General features: G+C 34.6%; 1 protein-coding gene across 1 annotated transcript; it reads left to right on the forward strand.

Annotated features, from left to right (window-relative positions):
- The first annotated feature begins 9,020 nt into the window (after positions 1-9,020).
- On the forward strand, positions 9,021-10,844 carry LOC126712880 (putative UPF0481 protein At3g02645). Its single transcript, XM_050412394.1, has one exon. The coding sequence runs from the start codon at positions 9,204-9,206 to the stop codon at positions 10,818-10,820; it is 1,617 nt and encodes a 538-aa protein (XP_050268351.1). The 5' UTR covers positions 9,021-9,203; the 3' UTR covers positions 10,821-10,844.
- The last annotated feature ends 12,396 nt before the right edge of the window (positions 10,845-23,240 follow it).

Consider the following 23,240-nt stretch of genomic DNA (forward strand, 5'->3'; position numbering starts at 1 on the left):
TTTTTTTTAGTATCGATTAGTATATTTTAGGTTTTTATTTTTTTAATTTTTTTTATTATTATATTGCCTTTTAATTTGCCCTTCAAAGTGAAATCTTGGTTCCACCACTGACTTTAAGTAAAACTTTATTTTTTGTTTTAAAGAAAGTAAAATAAAATACTACTCCCTTTAAATCGTAATTATTAAAAGAAATTATAAGAATAATTCATTAATTATTTTTTGATATATTATAAACCTTATAAAAAAAAAGGTTTTACACGATGTGTATTAATGATGTAATTTAGAGTATTTTTTATTTATAAGATTTATTTTATTATTAAATGTTAATTATATTATTAATATACTTTCTTTAAAATTATATATTACTCTTAATCGTCAAGTCATGCATTGCACAGAAATAATTTTATATAAAGTGTGTATTTGGATTCACGTTTACGGACGTCTACGTTTTCACTTTTCAACATTTTTTTTTTTCACGCCTTTTAGGGAGACATTAGCATTGTTCATGCGCTGTAGCAGTACTGTTTACGCACTGTTCATAGGACCCATAACCACTTTATTCAAAAAAAATATTAAAAATGGGTCCTACAGCATTATTCATATATTTAAAAATTATTTTGTTACAGTGTTTTCAGTTTTCAGTTTTAGCAAAAATAAGTTGTATCCAAACGGACCCAAAAAAATCCAATTGAAAAAAAATCAAATATAAAATACCCCACCTTCCCTTTCAAAATAAATAAATAAATAAATAACAAGGCTTCATGCATCACTTTCTTTCTCCAGAGTCTCGAGCATTTTTTTCTTCTTTGCAAGCAAACATATATTGGGTGCTTATTTATACCAGACAAATGTGCATAGGTATATGTAATTAATTCCATTCGGTCACTTTTTCAAAGTTTTTATCATTTCTACTAGCTAGGTCATCGTTTTGAATTCTTTTGAATGCAAATAAAACTGCTTGAGCACGTAGTTTCTTGTCAGATTCTTGGAGTAGAAGCAAAGAAGAAAAAACTCGTTTTTTTCCTGGGTTTTCTTTTCCTTATGTTATATATAGTCAATATATACTCCTATGTCGTTCTCATCATATATATACACACTCTATGTCACAGGTCCTAAGTCCTAATCCATTATAATGGGTGCCTAAATTAAACCAATGTTCAGAAATCAGAATCATATCAACTCCGTCCAGGTCCAGCAAAACCAACAATTTATATGTTTGATGTCTAATAACTAAGAACAAATAAAATATAATTCTTGAAGTAATTGGCTGGAACTTTTCATATGAAAGAAAAGCTAACATACGAATCTGAAGCTGGCTTCCTTATTTATTTTGTAGTAAAAAAAAAAAAAAAAATTAAAATCCAAACTGTGGGTTTTCTTTTTCATTCTTCTTTCCAGTAAAAGAAAGATGCCATTCAAGAATAGGTGACTATCAGGCGGTGGATTTGAGGTACGTACGTACTTATCCTGAGCTTTTAAGTCCAAAATGGGTCCCTATAACCTAACTCTCTCTGCTTGTAGTCATGTCATGTAGTCTATAATGTCAACTGTCAAGTACTCTACGTAACATTGTTAGCATCATGATTAGTGAGAAAATCTAAGACCCAATTTTGTGCTACAATTGGATTTGTCATAATTTTAACGTGGTTGAGTGTGAGTGTTAAAAAGAAAATGTGAGTTTATGTGAAATGATAGACAACCGTAAATTAACAAGGTAAAACATTGAGATCAGTATTGCACAGTGTAATTTGCTCACAGATTTTTTTACTTTTTTTTTTTTTTACTCTTTTCAAATTTTTTTTATTCAAAAATTTAGATTGAAAGTTGCTTTTATAACTTTCAATCTAGACCCTTCAATAATATAATGCTGTGCAATACCCATGTACATATAAAATGGAATAACATAATTAAAGAGATGTGTGCTGGACACTTTTGAGCTCTTATCCTTGTATTTGGTTTGTGTTTTATTTCTTTAATTTCCTTCAGTTAAATATTAGCAATGTAATGTGTTATTCCAAGTTGTGTATGTTAGAGTGGATGCGGAAGAGGAAGTATAGAATAAGAACACTGAGAACACGAGGGTTACGTGATTCAGCCTTGACGGCCTACATCCACGGAGGAATCCCTTAAAGGCTACATCTTTATTGTATAAGAGTGTAGTACAATAACCTATGTTACAGTGAACCCTAACATGAGTATATATAGGCGACTAAACCCTAAACTACTAGTACAAGCAGGAATAGGCTTAGGCCTATTACATTGGACTAATATGTCTAATATATATCTCTAACACTCTCCCTCAAACTCAAGGCGGAAGCTCGATGAAGGCTTGAGGTTGGATAAGCATGAGAAGATCACTTGGAGATGTCTTGAAGAATGCCATTGAAGAAACCACAATGAAGAATGTGCCAATTGTCCAATTTCGGAGTTTCAAATGAAGAAACAGAGGCCAAAATAGGAATCTACGCGAAAAATTGAGCAAGATAAGCCCTTTTGGAAATTTTGACTTTTGGTCAAAGGTCAACACAAAAAGTCAAAGTCAACTGATCCGGGTCAAGTCAACAGTCAAGGCTCACGGGTCAGATCCGGGTGGTCCGGGTCGGGTCGGCCGGGTCAACAGTCAATTAGGTGACGAGGTGCTGACGAGGCGACACTGCTGACGTGGCTAGATGACGTGTCTGATGAGACATATTAGCCCAATATAATAAGCCCAAGCCCAATTCTGCTTGTACTAGTAGTTTAGGATTTAGTCGCCTATATATACTAATGTTAGGGTTCATTGTAACTTAGGAGGTTATTGTACTATACTCTTATACAATAAAGATGTAGTCCTTAAGGGATTCTTTCGTGGATGTAGGCCGTCAAGGCTAAACCACGTAACCCTCGTATTCTCAGTGTTCGTATTCTATGCTTTCTCTTCCGCATCCACTCTAGCATACACAACTTGGTATAACACATTACATTGCTAATATTTAACATGGTATCAGAGCCAAACTTCGTTCTTGGCATCAAACAAATATCTTTACACAGAAAAGAAGATTCACATGTGCATACCACCATCTGAAGTTACTCATGTTAGGGTTCATTGTAACTTAGGAGGTTATTGTACTACACTCTTATAAAATAAAGATGTAGCCCTTAAGGGATTCCTCCGTGGATGTAGGCCATCAAGGCTGAACCACGTAACCCTCGTGTTCTCAATGTTCCTATTCTATGCTTCCTCTTCCGTATCCACTCTAGCATACACAACTTGGTATAACACATTACATTGCTAATATTTAATATGGTATCAGAGCCAAATTTCGTTTTTTACATCAAACAAACATCTCTACACAGCAAAGAAGATTCACACGTGCATACCACCATCTGAAGTCACACATATTTCTCTGCTGGATCTAGACTTCACGGCATCTCGCAGCTACCATGGCTCTGTGCTGTGTCAAAATCCAACAAACTCAAGCAAACCCATGACATCAATATAAGATCTGTGCACATCAAGCCTTCGCCTGATGAAACCAACAAGACATAAGTGCTCCACGGCATATCGTGAACAAAACGCAGGAATTCCACCTCCAACAGCAGCCGCACGCGCCATCACGCGCGACCAATGGCTCCTAGATCTCTCATAGGCGTTGCCGAAGATTCTCGACTCCCAGTTGGGATCTCAGTCACACGCGTCGCCAAGACGGCCTTGTCGTCCACTGATCCACTTGGCCTTAGAATCTGGTAATCATACGAGGTCACACGTGCCAACACGCACCGCCTGTGTCTTCAGATCTTTCCCACGCACCGCCACGATTTCCGATTGTGTAGCTCATCCGTTGGCCACACGCGCCGTCTTATCAACCATGTCGACCACCGATTTGCATACGGAAGAAATTTGGCTTTCAACCAATTTTGCACGCGCCTCCACGCGCTACCTGGGTTTCTGGCTTCTCCTCTACGCGCTGGTGTAACATCCACGCGCTGAAGACTTCTGCTGATGTCATCTGATGTCACCTCTCCACGTCAGCATGCCACACACACCGTAGTCCACGTTATCAGACATGTCATCTATCCACGTCAGCAGTGTCGCCTCGTCAGCACCACGTCACCTAGTTGACCGTTGACTCGGCCGACCTGACCCGGACCACTTGGATCTGACCCGTGAGCCCTGATTGTTGATTTGACGAGGATCCGTTGACTTTGACTTTTTGTGTTAACCTTTGACCAAAAGTCAAAATTTCCGAAAGGGCCTATCTTGCTCAGTTTTTTACGTAGATTCCAATTTTGGGCTTCGTTTCTGCATTTGAGACTTCGAAATCAGTCAATTGGCACATTCTTCATTGTGGTTTTTTCAAAGGCATTCTTCACGGCATCTCCAAGTGATCTTCTCATGGTTATCCAACTTCAAGTCTTCATTGAGCTTCTACCTTGAGTTTGAGGGAGGGTGTTAGAGATATATATTAAACATATATTAGCCCAATGTAATAGGCCCAAGCCCAATTCTGCTTGTACTAGTAGTCTAGAATTTAGTCGCCTATATATACTCATGTTAGGGTTCATTGTAACTTAGGAGGTTATTGTACTACACTCTTATACAATAAAGATGTAGCCCTTAAGGAATTCCTCCGTAGATGTAGGCCATTAAGGCTGAACCATGTAACCCTCGTGTTCTCAGTGTTCCTATTCTATGCTTCCTCTTTCGAATCTACTCTAGCATACACAACTTGGTATAACACATTACATTGCTAATATTTAACATGTTAGAAATATTTGTTTGATGCCAAGAACGAAGTTTGGCTCTGATACCATGTTAAATATTAGCAATGTAATGTGTTATACCAAGTTGTGTATGCTAGAGTGGATGCGGAAGAGGAAGCATAGAATAGGAACACTGAGAACACGAGGGTTACATGGTTCAGACTTGACGGCTTACATCCATGGAGGAATCTCTTAAGGGCTACATCTTTATTGTATAAGAGTACAGTACAATAACCTCCTAATATATGTTTAATATATATCTCTAACACCTTCGATGAAATCATTTATTCAAAAAATGATCAACAGAAAGATTGGAAATGAATTGCAAATTAATCAGATTCTGATTTTGTTATGGATAACAAATCTTCCTAAGTTAGTACACTCAGCACTAATTAAATACCAAGAATCCGATTGTCTTTTTTTTTTTTTTTTTGCTGAATAAGATAAATTTATTTATATGTCAGCTATTGTTATTCAGACGAACAAAATGAGTGACATTTTTTTTTTTTATGAGAAATACATAACTTTATTAATTATTGGACAAACAAAGCATCCTGAAATATAAGAGAGTCAACAAAAGAGGGTGTTTCTTCTATCCACGATACAAAGTTGTTAATTCCTTTGGTGTTTTGAGCCATAGTATGAGCTGGTTTGTTGTCTTGTCTTTGTACATGCACTACCTAGTATTGTCTGAAGGTCTGCAGCTTAAGATGGATGCCAGATATGATATTCTCGAAGGTGATAGGCGCCTATGTCGTGTCTGAGAGGGCCCTTGCAAGCACTGCGAAATCGTTTTCAAATATAGCTTCTTGTAAGCCGATGTCTGTAGCAAATGAGGCAGCTTCGTCCATCGCTTTGGCTTCTACTTCGAGTGGCCCCAATGGTAGTGGTAAGTGTTTGCTTGAGGCAACAAGCACAATACCCTCATGGTCACATACAATGATACCATTGTAGACATCGCATTTTGTATCCCTTACAACTCAGGCCACTGTTTCCTAATGATGCTCGAATTCTAAGGCCTAAGGTCAATTTAGAGCTCAATCAGATATTAAATTGACTTGAGAAGTGCTAAAATGGAAAATATAACTTTTTAATTTAGCAAAAATCTATTTTTGGAAAATTAAATGACCAAAGTGGCCCTTGGCCTGCGTACGTGTGTCGTGGGCTATGTACGCAAGCTAAAGCATGTGTATGTAGGCACATTCTTGCTTATGTAGCTAGGGTTTTAGAAGTATAAAAAATGCAAATTTTCTACAATAATGGTTGACGTTTGAAATGAATCTCACATCGTCTGAGAGCCGTTCCAAACCCCATTTTCAACTATAAAAAATCTTACATGGTACATTTTCAAAACATACAGAAATCTCACGGGAAAAACCTAAGATTCACTAGAAAATAGTGAATTAAATGGGAGTTTTTCACAAAACACCCTCAAGTCTTTTTTATTTGATTGAAACTTTTTATGGTCCCAATCCTTTGAGTTTAAGATTACTAATCATTATTTTATTAAATTGTGATAGATTTGATTGAGGGGAATGGTAACATTTTTTTGCAGGCTGTACAATATAAAAAATTAAAAATTTGAAAGAAAAAAAAATGTTATGTTACTTAAGCTAATATATTAGGTTAATGTGCCTAAGCTAATATTTAGGCTTATAAAATATTTGGATTGTAAAGTTTATGTTGATAAACATAAACATATAAATTGATAAATTCATGCTTACATAAATAAATATAAACACATGTAAATATATAGAAACATATAAACAGCGATAATCTCAAAGCGGTACACTGGTATAACCAATATCAAAATATTTGTTTATCTTACCAAACTGAAATGGTTTTCGGTGCGAAATTGATTTATTTAGTTAAAATTCATACATGGCATGAATACACTCACTATCACACTGGGCAAGCTCAATCCTACGACAAATTTAAGCATTATGATTATAAATGTTTTTCTCCTTAGGAATCATGCAAAATTTTTCATACCTGATGGTTTGTAAACTTCCTTTATGAGACGCGTATAATAGATGGTTCTTAGCTATAATAACCAATGAACAATAAGGTCCAAGTCCAAACAACTAGTTAATGAGTAATAAGCAATGAGAAATGAGAAATTTGTAATAAGCAACTAGTCAATGAGAAATTTGTAATAAGCAACTAGTCAATGAGAAATTTGTTTCAATAAGCAACAAAATCAATGTGCAATAACCAACTAGTCAATATTAAGTTTTTTCTACCAAAAAAAAAAAAAAGAAGTAATGTTAAGTTTCATTTTCACGCATGGCAAAAAACACACTAGCATACTGGTACTCCACAATCAATTCAATTGCAAACTTTACTAGAGTAGAGAAATTTATTTTTTAAAAATGAATCTTAAATTTTGTTTTTTAATACTTAATTAATGAGACGTGTATAGTAGGAGATTCGATTGCATCCACATACTATACCCATAATTTTATTTTTGTAAGATTAATTTGTTTATATAAAGCTAGGGTAAAAGATTTTTGTTTGGGATGACCTAAGATTTACAACCTGATAAGATCCCACTTAGACAAAAGAATGGATACTCTAATTATAAATTTCAAGGTGGAGATTCAATTGTCAATATTGTTTTCCAATAATTTATGGACTCATATGGAATCGTTACTTAATTAAGTACAAGAAAAATGAAGAAACTCTTATAAATTAATAAATACTTAAAATTACATAAAATGTCAAAAGAAAATAAATTATAAGGTTTTAATCCTAGATAAAGTTCAATAAAAAAAAATTTAAAAACTGTATGTTCTAATTACAATCTATATTTCATAGGCTAACTTTAGAGATTAAGTTACTGGTGGGATGTTATGCAGCTACCACAACCAATCTAATATTGGTCTAGGCTACTATGAGTCGATGACCAGTACAATGAAAGTAATGTAGATAAAACTAAAAGTTAGTTGAAATAGTACTATGAAACTCATAAATAGTAGTAAAAAGTACAATAACATCTATCCAAACGCAACCAAAATAATAAAACCATAACAAAAGAAAAACAAAATGAAAAATAACTCACTCATGTCTTGCATGATTGAAAATAACAACTAAAAACCAAGATATAAACAAGTTAGTCATTAACATGTTAAACAGATAAACATGCTGTCACTGGATTATTTGTACCGTGTACGTCAATCAAACCTACAAAACGACGATGAAAACTTCATGGAAATAAAGAGAAACTGACAACAATCTTGAATTATTGGGTAAATTAGAGAATTATGTAGAAAAACATGAAAAACATGCTCGAGCACGACCCAAAGCATTTGTCGCATATATACTACCATACGAAAGGTTGGTTTTCACTCGGTTTGGGCAATGGGGAAAAGTCAAATATTTTTGCTTATAAATAATGAAACAATTCATCTTTGACACAGAAATTATTGGTAACGTTTGGATCAAACGCACTGCGTTAGTGCGTTTCAGCCCTTTTTTTTTTTTATTATTATTTTTTTAAAGCCGACTTTGTTGACAATCAACATATAAACAGTGCACTGGTTTTCACTCGGTTTGGGCAATGGGAAAAGTCAAATATTTTTGTTTATAAATAATGAAACAATTCATCTTTGACACAGAAATTATTGGTAACATTTGGATTGGATGCAGTGCGTTTCAGCCCTTTTCTTCTTATTATTATTTTTTTAAAGTGAATTTTGTTGACTTTCAACATATAAACCGTACACTTGTGCACTGGACCCATAAATATCACTTTTGAATAATTTTTTCATTAAAAATGAGACGGTAATATTTATATATTTAAAAATTATTTTGTTACAGTACTTTTAGTTTTCAATTGTATTCAAATAGACCCATTATCTCTTTTAGGCAATTCGTAATAACCTAGAAAAAAAAAATTGAGATAACAAATAAATTAAACTTTCTTATACATATATATGCAAAAATAGCATTGATTGGATCACAATTTACTACCTTAACAAATTGTGAAAAAAAGTAATGTGAATTTAGCATTACTTGGCATGAAATTTGCTTTGGTATATAACATGATTTCCCTTCATCCAATATATATAAAACATGACTTCCCTATGTTGCGTGACACTCTCATTCTTCAAAATTTGAGAGTTATCTTAAAAAAAAAAAAAATTAAATAAAACAAAGTGGGACCTATTTGACTGAATCTGCCAATATTTACTTGCCAGATCATTATGACAGAGGAAAGCAAATTAATAGAAATAGGTTGCATGTGGAAAATATGTTATAATCACAAACCAAACATTTTGCTTTTTCACTTGTTCATGCTCGAGTCCAACCTATTATAAATAGGTGCTTAGCTAGACAGTCTTCAATACCTCACATAGTCCAACAAAAGAAAGAAGAAAACAACACATTCACACTGTTCTTTCTCTCATTTCAAGGTAAAACACCAGCAAATAGCAAATTTCCCCACCTCTAAAGAGACCATGTACTCTGAGCTAAAACCCAGTGAATCATCTATACATATAAGTCATGACCAAGAATGGGTCATACAGATAAGTCGAGCCCTAGAAGAAGTCCTTCAAGACAATGATGAAGGTGTTCCTGTTAGCATCTTTAGTGTACCCAAAACCCTACTCTCTTTCAAACCAGAAGCATACATTCCACAACTTGTAGCCCTTGGCCCATACCATCACCGCCGGCTTGAACTTCTTGAGATGGAACACTACAAGCTCACTTCAGCTATGAGATTGCAAAAGAACCTCAAAGAAATCAAATTCCGCGACTTGGTTAACCAAATCGCGGAAAGTGATAGGTGCATCCGTGCTTGTTATCATAGGTTCTTGGAATTCGACCAAGAAACACTCTCTTGGATGTTGTCCATTGATGCTTCCTTATTGTTGGAGTACCTCCAAACCTACTCCACAAAAATGGAAGACTCGCTTATGCGAATAACTTCTAAGATGGCGCACTTGATCGATCACACGCATCGGAAAACGGCACACCATGCAGTCCTTAGGGATATTATCATGCTAGAAAACCAAATCCCTTTATTTTTGCTCAGAGAAGTCCACAGCTTTTATCCCTGCGAAGATCATGACGAAGTATTAGCAACAATGCTAATTGGTTTTTGCAAACATATGTCGCCCATAGAGTGCATCAATGATCAACATTTCAAAGAAGTATGTTTCACAAAATCCCATTTGCTAGAGCTTCTCTACTACATGGTTGCACCGAATTTGCAACTTGTAGCTGATAATTCTGAGCAGGAAAAGCCAAAAGAAGACAAAAAGATTGGCTGCTTCCAATCCATCTTGAAAGCAATAAGTTATATTAACTTGGCCCCGCTCCGCCTTCTCATTAAGATTTTCAATTCAAAGGCAGTGAAGCTTTTAGTTACACTGCCATTTATAATCATCTCCTATCTATGCAAACTTAAGAACAAAAGTGATATAACCAATCTCATCTCGTCAGCTGAGGCTGTGGCCGAAGACGCGCAAAGCGTATCTAATGAGAAGAAAGCTGAAAGCCCAAAAGTAGAAGAGATTGCAATTCCTAGCGTCACACAGCTTCATAAAAATGGTATTAAATTTCGTCCATCAAAGGGTGGCTTGGGGACTATAAATTTTGACAAAAGTTCAGGTACATTTTACCTTCCAGTTATTCATTTGGATGGCAACTCTGAGGTTGTTTTAAGGAATCTCGTCGCCTATGAGGCATGTATTGCACCGGACGTGATGGTTTTTACACGCTACACGGAATTGATGAATGGAATTATTGATACTGAGGAGGATGTGAAGATTCTTCGAGAGGCCGGGATCATCTTGAACCGGCTCAAAAGCGATGAAGAAGTAGCGATGCTTTGGAATGGAATGACTAAGTCTGTGAGGGTAACAAAAGTTCCAATTCTAGACAAGGCCATTGAAGCTGCAAATGCTAGTTATTCAGGGTGTTGGAGGAACAAGATGACTGGTTTCAAGAAGTATATCTTTGGTTCATGGCCATGTCTTACATTTTTAGCAGCTAACATTCTAATATTGCTGTCTACTCTGCAGACTGCTTGTTCTATGTACAATTGTTCCAAATTTTTGGCCACTCTATGAATTTTTACACTTTGTTGTTGCCTAGTGTATTTGACTGGCTGCATGTGAGCAACATGTGTTACCAGTTCTTACTGTATTCACTAAAACACAATTGAATACGACCAAAAAAAAAAAAAAAAATCATTCCTTTTGAAATTAATACCTCTATATATACCATATGAGAATTTTCATGTAGTTATTGTTACCAATGACCCTTTATTTTATCCACAATTGCCTTGCTTTCTCCTCCTTGGCTATCTTCCGGCAATACTTTACTTTCTCCTTCCTCTTGCGTTCCTCCCAGTGAAAATTCATTTTTTCTCTCTTGGTTTCATGCTTTATTTTCCCTTTTCTCATAAGGACCCTTGGACCAAAGCCATCAAATTCGTTGTAGCACTATTTATTTATAGAAAGATGCTACATCTACAATATTTCTACAATATTTTTACAACAAATCACATGTGGTTAGTGGTTAGTGGTTATTGGTTCAAATTTCAAACTAATGCTAAGATTACTTTTTTGCCCCAACAATAACAACTAGTAACAACTTGTCACTTAGGATTTATTATAAAAATGTTGTAGAAATATTGTAGACATATCATTTCTCTTATTTATAAGACTTTTTTCGTATTTCCTTTTGGATTATAAATACATTACCTCTTTAATAGGGAATAGTCAAACTTTCCTTTCACACCAAGGAATAATATTTTCTTCCACATAAACCCAAATTAATTTTTCCTTCTTCAACTAGGAAACTTAATTAACTTTCTAAATCACAATTAGAATATGAGACAATTTCCCAACTTGTGATACTGAAAGAGAATATATACCACAAATTCATTTAAAGTTCAAACATGCTATCACGGGAATCTTTGTACCATGAACATCAAACAAACCTACAAAATGACGATGAAAACTACAAGGAATAATATTTTCTTCCAGTGAAACCCAAATTAATTTTTCCTTTTTCAACTAGGAAACTTAATTAACTTTCTAAATCACAATTAGAATATGAGACAATTTCCCAACTTGTGATACTGAAAGAGAATATATACCACAAATTCATTCAAAGTTCAAACACGCTATCACGGGAATCTTTGTACCATGAACATCAAATAAACCTACAAAACGATGATGAAAACTACAAGGAATAATATTTTCTTCCACAGAAACCCAAATTAATTTTTCCTTCTTCAACTAGGAAACTTAATTAACTTTCTAAATCACAATTAGAATATGAGACAATTTCCCAACTTGTGGTAGTGAAAGAGAATATATCCCACAAATTCATTCAAAGTTCAAACACGCTATCATGGGAATCTTTGTACCATGAACATCAAACAAACCTACAAAACGACGATGAAAACTACAAGGAATAATATTTTCTTCCACAGAAAACTAAATTAATTTTTCCTTCTTCAACTAGGAAACTTAATTAACTTTCTAAATCACAATTAGAATAGGAGACAATTTCCCAACTTGTGATACTGAAAGAGAATATATACCACAAATTCATTCAAAGTTCAAACACACTATCACGGGAATCTTTGTACCATGAACATCAAACAAACCTACAAAACGACGATGAAAACTACAAGGAAATAAAGAGAAGCTGACAGCAATGTTGAATTCTTGTATAAATTAGAGAATATAGAAAAGTATGGGAAGAGGAAGCTACCAATGAGGGTAGTTTTGTTCGTGATATAGCTGACACTTTTGGAGACGTACCATGATGAAAACATGCTCAAACATCACGACAAAAAACATTTGTCGCATATATACTGCAATATGAGGTAGGTTTTTACACGGTTTGGGCAATGGGAAAAGTCAAATGTTTGCTTATAAATACTGAAACAATTCATCTTTGACGGAGAAATTATTATCTCTTTTAGGCAATTCGTAATAACCTAGAAAAAAATTGAGATAATAAATAAATTAACCTTTCCTATACATATATGCAAAAATAGCATTGTTTAGATCACAATTTATTATCTTAACAAATTGTGAAAAAAATTATTATTATTTTTTTTTTGGCTGAATGTGATTTTAGCATTACTTGGCACGAAATTTATGTTGGTGTATATAACATGATTTCCCTTCATCCAATATATATAAAACATGATTTCCCTATGTTGTGTGACACTCGCATTCTTCAAAATTTGAGAGTTATCTTTAAAACAAATTTAAATAAAACAAAGTGGGAGCCATTTGACTGAATCTGACAATATTTACTTGCTAGATCATTGTGACAAAGGAAAGCAAATAGAAATAGCATGCATGTGGAAAATCTGTCATAATTGTACATTTTTAGACCCCTTAAAACACAAATTGTTTAACCTAGTTATTTAGCCAAGTGATTACTTAGATAAATTATTCAGATCTAGGTTAACACATTCAGATCATATCATATAAGTAACGCAAAAATATAAAGAACACACGATATGATAACTTAGGAAAACCAAACTGATAAAAAACTTGGGGAGGATTTAATCTAGCTATCCTCAAGGTAAAACAGATCCACTATGAAAGAATTGAACTTTTTACAATAGAACTTAGACCACTAACATTCTATTGCTACCTCGTGTAGAAACTTACTACCACAGCCACGTGACAGCTCCGGGTCCACGGACTACTTCTTTCCTTGATCCACTACAATCACAAGTACTCCTACTTGTGACTTTGAGACTCCACTCAAAGGTTTCAGATCTTCTTTAAATTCTTTATGTAGCAATTGAAGCGATTTTCAAGTTCTTAACATGAATCTTGATAACCCTAAGTGTGTATGAAGGTAAACACCTCTAGATCTCTACAGAGATTCAACACACATCACATCAACTACCTCCAAAACGTAGCTAGAGTTTTTCCTTTTATACTTAGAGTAAAACATAAAACCCTACACGTCAAACTGAGCTTGGGTTGAGTTGGAAAAATCTGCAAAAAATAAATCTGCATGAGGTTCGATCGATTGAGCCTAATTTTTGATCGATTGAGCCTTGTAGATTTAGCTAAAAAATCCTGCAATTCACTCGATTCCAACTTTACAAGTAAACACACTTTGAGTAGCCTAAATCTAGACTCTAAGTTTTTATTATGGTTTGCCAACACATTACAAATTGAAATTCTAATACATTTAGTTCTTAAAGTCTTAGAACCTAACAAACTCCCCCTTTTGCAATCCATGACAAAACACATCACAAAACTGAAATGCTCAAAGTTACAAACAGCCCTTTAAAAATTAACATGCCCAAAAACAATTCAACCTAACTACTATCTATCAATTACCAATGTAGACAGCAGCATGACTGAATAAACCTGTATATTCCTGAAATAGTCAACAAACACATAAACACGTGTGGAAAATACAAGTAAAATAAAAGAAAATTCTTGATTTCACAAAACAGAAAATAAAAGACATATGCCATGAATAACCTCATAATATAAATCAATAATCAATGTATCTCATGTGAAACAAGAAACAAGAATAGAAACATAAAACATAGTGTCTCCCCCTAACATATACAACCTATAAAAATAAATACGTCATGAGCCAAAATAAAAGAAATACATTAAGAATCTCCTAAATACAATCTATGTCCTAAAAAAAAAAAAAAAAAACTCCCCCTGTACAATATGTACTCCCCCTTTTTGTGATGAATTGCCAAAGGGCAATCAAGGCTCATCATCAAAAGGAGGTGGTGGAGGAGATTGTCGAGCACTTGCCAAATCAGCACGTAGAGCCTGAAGCTCCGCAAGTACATCCACCAAAATTTGTCCATGTGTTGCCTGAACGGTCATGACAGTGTCTAAAAAAAACTCCCCCTGTACAATATGTACTCCCCCTTTTTGTGATGAATTGCCAAAGGGCAATCAAGGCTCATCATCAAAAGGAGGAGGTGGAGGAGACTGTCGAGCACTTGCCAAATCAGCACGTAGAGCCTGAAGCTCCGCAAGTACATCCACCAAAATTTGTCCATGCGCTGCCTGAACGGTCATGACAGTGTCTAGCATACTTCGTAGAGAAGCATCGTTTGAAGAAGACGGTGGAGGATCAACAACGGTGGTGGGATTGACAAACTCCTCAGCAGTCGAATCACCAGATGGAGGAGGCTGAGATGCATCACTTGTGGAAGACTCAACTCTTGGGCGTTTAGAGCCAGCTTTCATCTGAGCTACTCTTTGCCTAAGAAAAGTGGCACCTATGGGAGCAATAATATGGACAGGCTCGGATGTAGGAAAATCCTTTAATCCTAAATATAACAAAACCCTATGAATAAAGACCGGAAAGAAAAGACCATGTGATTTAGAACTACTCCTATGAACCTCAACTAGAGATCGAATGAAAGGAATAGGAAAACTCATAAGAGCATCAGTCACAAGGGCATACAAAAATGCACATCTCTCAATAGGAAGATGTGCAAGTGAAAGATAGGCCAAATAGAATGACAAGCAATCCAAAAAAATAGATAATTGAGCTCAGTAAGCTCATGAGTAATGATATAAGGATCAGAACCCCATCTAATGGTAGTGCCAGTAATGTGAGACATGATCTCATCAAAAGGAGGGACCTTGGAGTAAGGATAGACTGGCTGCCACACCAAAGGTACACCAAGAGCAGAGGCCACTACCTGAGGTGTAATGACATACTCTTTACCTCTTATCCAACTCATCATATATTGAGTGTTGAAATCATTGGAGTGGACAGAGAGGTTCGAGTAGAACTCTTTAATCAAGGCAGCAGGAAGAGGCTGCTCAATGTCCATAAGAGGTAACCAACCCCGACTCTCAAAATTCCTACGTATCTCAGGGTTTAACTCATCTAGGATAACTCTACACTCAGCCCACACAGATCAATAGATATAAAGTTTCTCATAGTTCTTTTGGTTTTTCTCAAACCAAAACCTATCACTCTTAAAAACAGGGTTAGAGGAAGAGGATGTTTTCTTATTTGCTCTAGTTTTCCTAACCATGATGCTAAGAGATTAGAATGAAAGGAAAACAGAAACAAAGAAAGAAACACAAGGGTAGATTGCATTAGAAAGGGTTAGAGCACAAAAATCTCAATAAATAACAATCTATATGATGCATATAATAAATGCACATATGATGCATGCTCCAATGCATTGAAATTTGTTCAAATTTACTTCATAAACCATCAATTGATTTGAACATAGAGTTTTAGAGCAAAAACCCCAATTTTTGAAAAACCCAATTTCAAAAAATAAACCAAATTGAGTAATTAATCATCATACTAGTTGGGAAACATCATATAATGAAGTAATCAATCAATTACATGAGTCAATTTTACCAATTCAAGCTCAATTGAACAAAATCCCCAATTTCACAAAGTTTCAAGCCCTAGAATTTCAAATTCACGAAATTGATCAAATTAATGCATGAGAATCATGTTTAGACCATCTAAAGACGACAACCCAATGATCAAATGTGAATAAAAACAACCCAAAATTCAAAAACCCCAAAAATCATTAATTCAAAATTTTTAAGGAAAGTGCATGAAAACTGTGAATAAATTGAAAAAAAAAGGGTAAAAGAGACTTACAAGCACTTGAAGACAAAAACCCTTGAAGATTTGAGGTAGAAAACGACAAAAAGTTTTAGATTGGATCGGTTGAGGAGAGAATAGTGAGAAATGTTTTGAAAAAGTTTGAAGTAAGTGAAAAGCACTTAAAGAGATCAGTTAAAAATTAGATTCGATTGATCGAAAAGCAGTTTCTATTGATCCAGCATCAATCAAGCATTGATTGAGCCAGGCAGATTCAAACCTAAACTTTTATCACATTTTCAATCGGTCAAGAAACAGCTTCGATTGGTTGAAAATCTGGAAAACTCAAAATTTTGAAAAATTGAGCAATTTAATGCAGAAACTCCTCAAAGTACAATGTTTTATGAATGAAATGCATGAATATGAGATTAATAGTTTTTCAAAAACACTTGGATTCAACCCAGATCTTCCAAAAACAAGTTTTTCTGTTAAAATGTCCTCAAAAAAACACAAACATTAAACACATTTTGCATTAAAATCAAGAAATATATAATCTTGGATGACCACAACAAGATTGCACACAATATCATATACTAAGTTTAGCAAAGAATAACTTATGTAGATAATGATTAATCACGATTTCTACAAAATTCATCACATAAGTTTGAAAGAGACTATCACCTAACGAGTTACATTATATAACTCTTACATCTCCTAGAAAACAAGCTTGCAATCATAGAAGTTTCTTGTTTTTACCTCATAATGTACACACCAATTTTATTTCAATGTGAAAATATTTGATTAGCCATATAATGTACACACCAATTTTATTTCATTGTGAATTTATTATAGCCCAATAATGTACACACCAATTTTAGCATTAATTCAAAGCTAGACCTTATGTTCTTTTTGTACATGTGCTACACTTTCTCAAGCACAAAATCTTATGATATGCACTAAGGTGTTCATGATTGGCTAGTAAATAGAGGTGAGATGGTAATTTATGCCTTTCTCATTAAGTTCAATTCCAAACAATCAAAAGCATGTGATTTCAAAATCAAGATCATGTGATCAATAACTATAAGCAATTCCCACACAACATGCACTACATAGCCAAAACTAGCACAGTGCAGTAAAATAAGCTCTTCCAAGCTAAACAAGGTACACAAGCATGTTATGTAAATATAATATGACCAGTCTTGATTACAAGTCCAAGAGAAATAATGTAAAACACATTTTTCCTTCCTTTCCCTTTTTATTATTATTATATATTTATAAAAGGAATAACAAAAACAACCTATTATGAAATGCATGAATGTTATGCAATGCAAATCCTAAAAACAAAAAACAAAAGTAGCAAAAGGAGAATGGTCACAAAGAATATTGAGATGAAGCACAAGGACTATGTCAAAAAGACTTAATCAGATTGAGCCGTTTACATCCAAAACCTTTTAGATGCAACTCTTGCATTGGAGTTATTATTCATATTAGAATGATGAGCAACTCCAGGATTGGTATAAAAGTTTAATGCCTTTACCAACTCACCAATAGGTACCATAGGATCTTGTGTTTGAAGCATATGTACTTTTGGCTTATTTGCTTGCTTTGCAGCTTGCAACTTGAAATAGTTTGGGCAAATATGTCCAGTCTTTTCACAAAAATGACAAACACATAAAGGTTTATCATGCAACTTATCCTTAGAAAGAATAGGATTCTTAGGCTTAAACTCTTTAAGATCAACCTTAATCTTCCTAGGAGGTGGTGTAACTTCTACTGGTTTGACAATCTCACTCTTGGAGGGATCAGAAGAAGAAACAAAATTTATGGAATGAGTTTCAAACACAGAGATGCTATTTGCAAAATCTAGACTAGTTTTGTCTAAGGGAGACTTCTGAATACTCAACATGTGATCAAGTTTAGAACTAGTAGACCTATTTGTTTGTTATCTAGCCAAGTTCTTAAATTTATCAAGTAACAACATGTTTTCAGTCTTCACCTTAATAATCAATTTATTAGCATCAAACAATTTCAACAACAAATTTTTCTTATCAAGTTCAAAGGAAGCAATTTTCTTTAAACCTAAGTCAACATTCATAACATCCTTTGCAGCAACCTTGCAAAGCTTATTATAGGCTTCTTGCAAATCAGCATTCTCAGAGAGTTTCCCATTAGAAGGGTTCTCATCAACTACAATACTTTCATCAACTATAGCAGTAGCTGTGAAAGTAATGAAGTTTCCATCCTTATCACTGCCAGACTCGTGATCAGAAACTTCATCATCACTAAGGGTTACAGCCATAACTTTACCCTTTGATCTCAAGAATGTAGGACATTCTGATTTCACATGACCATACCCTTGACAACCAAAACATTGTTGACCTAGAGAGTTACTAGAGGTTTGACCAACTTTTTCTTTTGATTTTTCAGAATTATTAGCTTTAGTCGATTCATTCCTCTTAAAGTTTCTAGGTTCAACATTGTTTTTACCTCTTGCCCTTCTGTTATTGTTCCTAGGAAAGTTTCTAAAGTTCTTGGCAAGATATGCAATCTCTGTAGAAGAAAATTCATCATCAAATCCATTACCATCAACATCATTAACTGACTTAAGAGCCATTGATTTGAATTTGTTTGTCTTAGGTAGGTCTAGCTTATAGGACTGGAGAGATTCTACAAGCTCATCAACAGGGATGGAGTTCACATCTTTTCTTTTAGTAATGACAGTCACTTTGGGTCTGAAGTCCTCAGTCAAGGATTTAAGAATTTTCCTAACAATCTTAGGTTGATCATAAATTTCACCCAAATTATAAGCAGAGTTAACAATATCATTTAATTTAGCATAGAATTCATCAAAACATTAATCATCAGACATTTTAATACTTTCAAATTTGATAGTTAACCGCTTCAGTTTGTTAATCTTAACTGCCTTTATGCCTTCATGTATAGTTTGGAGAATATTCCATGCAATATGAGCAACCTCAACATTTGAGATCCTCTTGAATTCCTTTATAGAAACAGCATTAAAAATAGCATTCATGACTTTACTATTAAAAGCGGTTTCTTCTTTTTGAGAAGTTAAGCACTCACTTACTGGAGTAGTCGATTTCTCCCATCTGTATTCAACAGAATTCTAAACTCTCTCATCAATAGGTTTCAAGAATGCTTTCATTCTTACTTTCTAGTAGGCATAGTTGTTCCCATCAAAGTGAGGTGGGATCACAAGAGAGTGATCGTGTTCCATGACAACAGGGGTCAATAATCAACTCTTAGATCAAAGGATCTAAATATAAGAACTAACCCGCTCTAATACCACTTGTACGTTTTTAGACCTCTTAAAACACAAGTTGTTTAACCTAGTTATTTAGCAAGTGGTTACTTAGATAAATTATTCATATCTAGGTTAAAACATTTAGATCATATTATATAAGTAATGCGGAAATTTAAAGAACATACGATATGATAACCTAGGAAAACCAAACCAGTGAAAAACCTGGGGAGGATTTGACCTAGCTATCCTCAAGGTAAAACATATTCACTATGAAAGAATTGAAGTTTTTACAAAAAACCTTAGACCACTAACATCTTATTGCTACCTTGTGTAGAAAACTTATTATCATGACCACGTGATAACTCTGAGTCCACAGACTACTTCTTTCCTTGATCCACTACAACCACAAGTACTTCCACTTGTGACTTTGAGACTCCAATCAAAGCTTTTAGATATTCTTTAAATTCTTTATGCAACAACTAAAGCTATCTCCAAGTTTTTGACATGAATCTTGATAACCCTAAATGTGTATGAAGGTAAACACCTGTAGATCTCAACAGAGATTCAACGCATAGCACATCAACTATCTCTAAAACGTAGATAGGGTTTTTCCTTTTATACTTGGAGTAAAACATAAAACCCTACACGTTAAACTGGGCTTGGGTTGAGTTGCAAAAATGTGCAAAAAATTAATCTGCATGAGGTTCGATTGATCTAGACTAATTTTCGATCAATCGAGCCTTGCAGATTTAGCTAATAAATCCTGCAATTCACTCGATTCCAACTTTACAAATAAACACACTTTAAGCAGCCTAAATCTAGTCTCTAAGTTTTAATCATGGTTTGCCAACACATTACAAATTGAAGTTCTAATACATTCAATTCCTAAAATTTTAGAACCTAACAATAATCATAAACCAAACAATATTTTGCTTCTTCACTTGTTCACACTCTTGAGTCCAACCTATTATAAATAGGTGCCTAGCCTACTCTTGAGTCCAACCCATTATAAATAGGTGCCTGGCTAGACAGTCTTTAATTAGAAAGAGAAGCAACTGAAACCTCACATACTCCAACAAAAGAAAGAAGAAAAAAAAACATTTACACTGCACTCTCTCATTTAAAAGTAAAACATTGCAATTTCACTAGCAAATAGCAATTTTCCCCTACTTTGGAGACCATGTACTCTAAGCTAAAAGCCAGTGAATCATCTATACTTATAAGTCATAACCAAGAATGGGTCATACAGATAAGTTGAGCCCTAGAGGAAGGCCTTCAAGACAATGATGAAGGTGTTCTTGTTAGCATCTTTAGTGTACCCAAAACCCTACTCTCTTTCAAACCAGAAGCATACATTCCACAACTTGTAGCTCTTGGCCCATACCATCACCACCGGCTCAAACTTATTGAGATAGAATGCTACAAGCTCACTTTAGCTATGAGATTGCAAAATAATCTCAAAGAAATCAAATTCTGCGACTTGGTTAACCAAATTGCGGAAAGTGATAGTTGCATCCATGCTTATTATTATAGGTTCTTGGAATTTGACCAAGAAACACTCTCTTGGATGTTGTCCATTGATGCTTCCTTCTTGTTGGAGTACCTCCAAACCAAATCCACAAAAATGGAAGACTCGCTTATGCGAATAACTTCTAAGATGGTGCATTTGATCGACCACATGCATAGGAAAACGGCACACCATGTAGTGCTAAGGGATATTATCATGCTAGAAAACTAAATCCCTTTAGCTTTGCTCAGAGAAGTCCATAGTTTTTATCCCTGTGAAGATCATGACGAAGTATTAGCAACAATGCTAATTGGTTTTTGCAAACATCTATCACCCATAAAGTGCATCAATGAGCAAAGTTTCAAAGAAGAATGTTTCACCAAATCCCATTTGCTAGAGCTTCTATACTACATGGTTGCACCAAAATTACAACTTGTAGCTGATAATTATGAGCAAGAAAAGCCAAAAGAAGACAAAGAGATTGGCTGCTTCCAATCCATCTTAAAAGCACTATGTTATATTAACTTGGCCCCGCTTTGCCTTATCATTAAGATTTTCAATTCAAAGGCGGTGAAGTTTTTAGTTACACTGCCATTTATAATCATTTTGTTAGGTTCTAAGGACTTAGGAACTAATGTATTAGAACTTCGATGTGTAATATTGGCAAACCATGATCAAAACATTTAGTCTAGATTTAGGCTACTCAAAGTGTGTTTTTGTGTAAAGTTGGAATCAAGTGCATTGTAGGATTTATTGTGTAAATCTACAAGGCTTGATCGATGACTCGATCGATTGAAGCTCGTGTAGATTATTTTTCTGCAGAATTTTTCAACTCAAGCCCAAGCCTGTATGATGTGTAGGGTTTAATGTTTTGCATTAAGTATAAAAGGAAAAACCTTAGCCACATTTTATTGTTGTTCTTTATGCTATGTGTGTGAATCTCTTGTGAGATCTAGAGGTATTTGCCTTCATACATACTTAAGGTTATCAAGATTGAGATTGATGTCGAGAGCTTGGTGATCATTTCAGTTGCTGCATAAAGAGTTTAGAGAGAAATACAAGTGGGAGTACTTATGGTTGCTGTGAATCCAAGAAAGAAGTAGTCCGTGAACTCGGAGCTGTCACGTGGTCGTGGTAGTAAGTTTTCTACTCGAGGTAACAATAGGATGTTAGTGGTCTAAGCCGCAATTGTAAAACTTCAATTCTTTTCATATTGGATCTATTTTACCTTGAGGATAGCTAGGTTAAATTATCCCTAGGTTTTTTACAGGTTTTGGTTTTCCTAGGTTATCATATCGTTGTAATCTTTATTTTCCACACTATTTCAATGATATGATTTATCTATGTTGACCTAGATCTGCATAATTTACCTAAGTTAATCACTTGGCTAAATAACTAGGTTAATCTTGTTTATGTTTAAAGGGTCTAAAAACGTACAAGTGGTATCAAAGTGGGTTAGCTCTAGCATTTAAATCCTTTGATCTAAGAGTTGATCCTTGACCCCTGTTGTCATGGAACACAATCATTCTCTTGTGATCTCGCCTCACTTTGATTGGAATAACTATGCCTATTGGAAAGCAAGGATGAAAGTTTTCCTGAAATCTATTAATGAGAGAGTCTATAATTTCGTTGAATACGGATGGGAGAAGCCCACTATTCTAGTTAATGAGTGGCAAACTTCTCAAAAAGAAGCAGCCACTTTTAATAGCAAAGCCATGAATGCTATTTTTAATGCTGTTTCTATGGAGGAATTCAAGAGAATTTCTAATGTTTAGGTTGCTCATACTACATGGAATATTCTTCAAACTGTGTATGAAGGCACAAAGGCAGTTAGGATTAACAAACTGCAACAGTCAACTACTAGATTTGAAAGTATTAGGATGTCTGATGATGAATATTTTGATGAGTTCTATGCTAAATTGAATGATATTGTTAACTTTGCTTATAATTTGGGTGAAATCTATGATCAACCTAAAATTGTTAGGAAGATATTTAGATCCTTGACTGAGGACTTTAGACCCAAAGTGACTGTTATAACTGAAAGCAAGGATGTTGACTTCATCCCTGTTGATAAACTTGTAGGATCTCTTTAGTTCTATGAGTTGGACCTACCTATGACAAACAAATCCAAATCAATGGCTCTTAAGTCTATTGATGATGTTGATGGGA

This window comes from Quercus robur, chromosome 2 (assembly GCF_932294415.1).
Source record: "Quercus robur chromosome 2, dhQueRobu3.1, whole genome shotgun sequence".
Taxonomy (NCBI): domain Eukaryota; kingdom Viridiplantae; phylum Streptophyta; class Magnoliopsida; order Fagales; family Fagaceae; genus Quercus; species Quercus robur.

Excerpts from the sequence above, each read along its gene's own strand:
- LOC126712880 (XM_050412394.1), top strand. The coding sequence starts at position 9,204 with ATGTACTCTGAGCTAAAACCCAGTGAATCATCTATACATATAAGTCAT.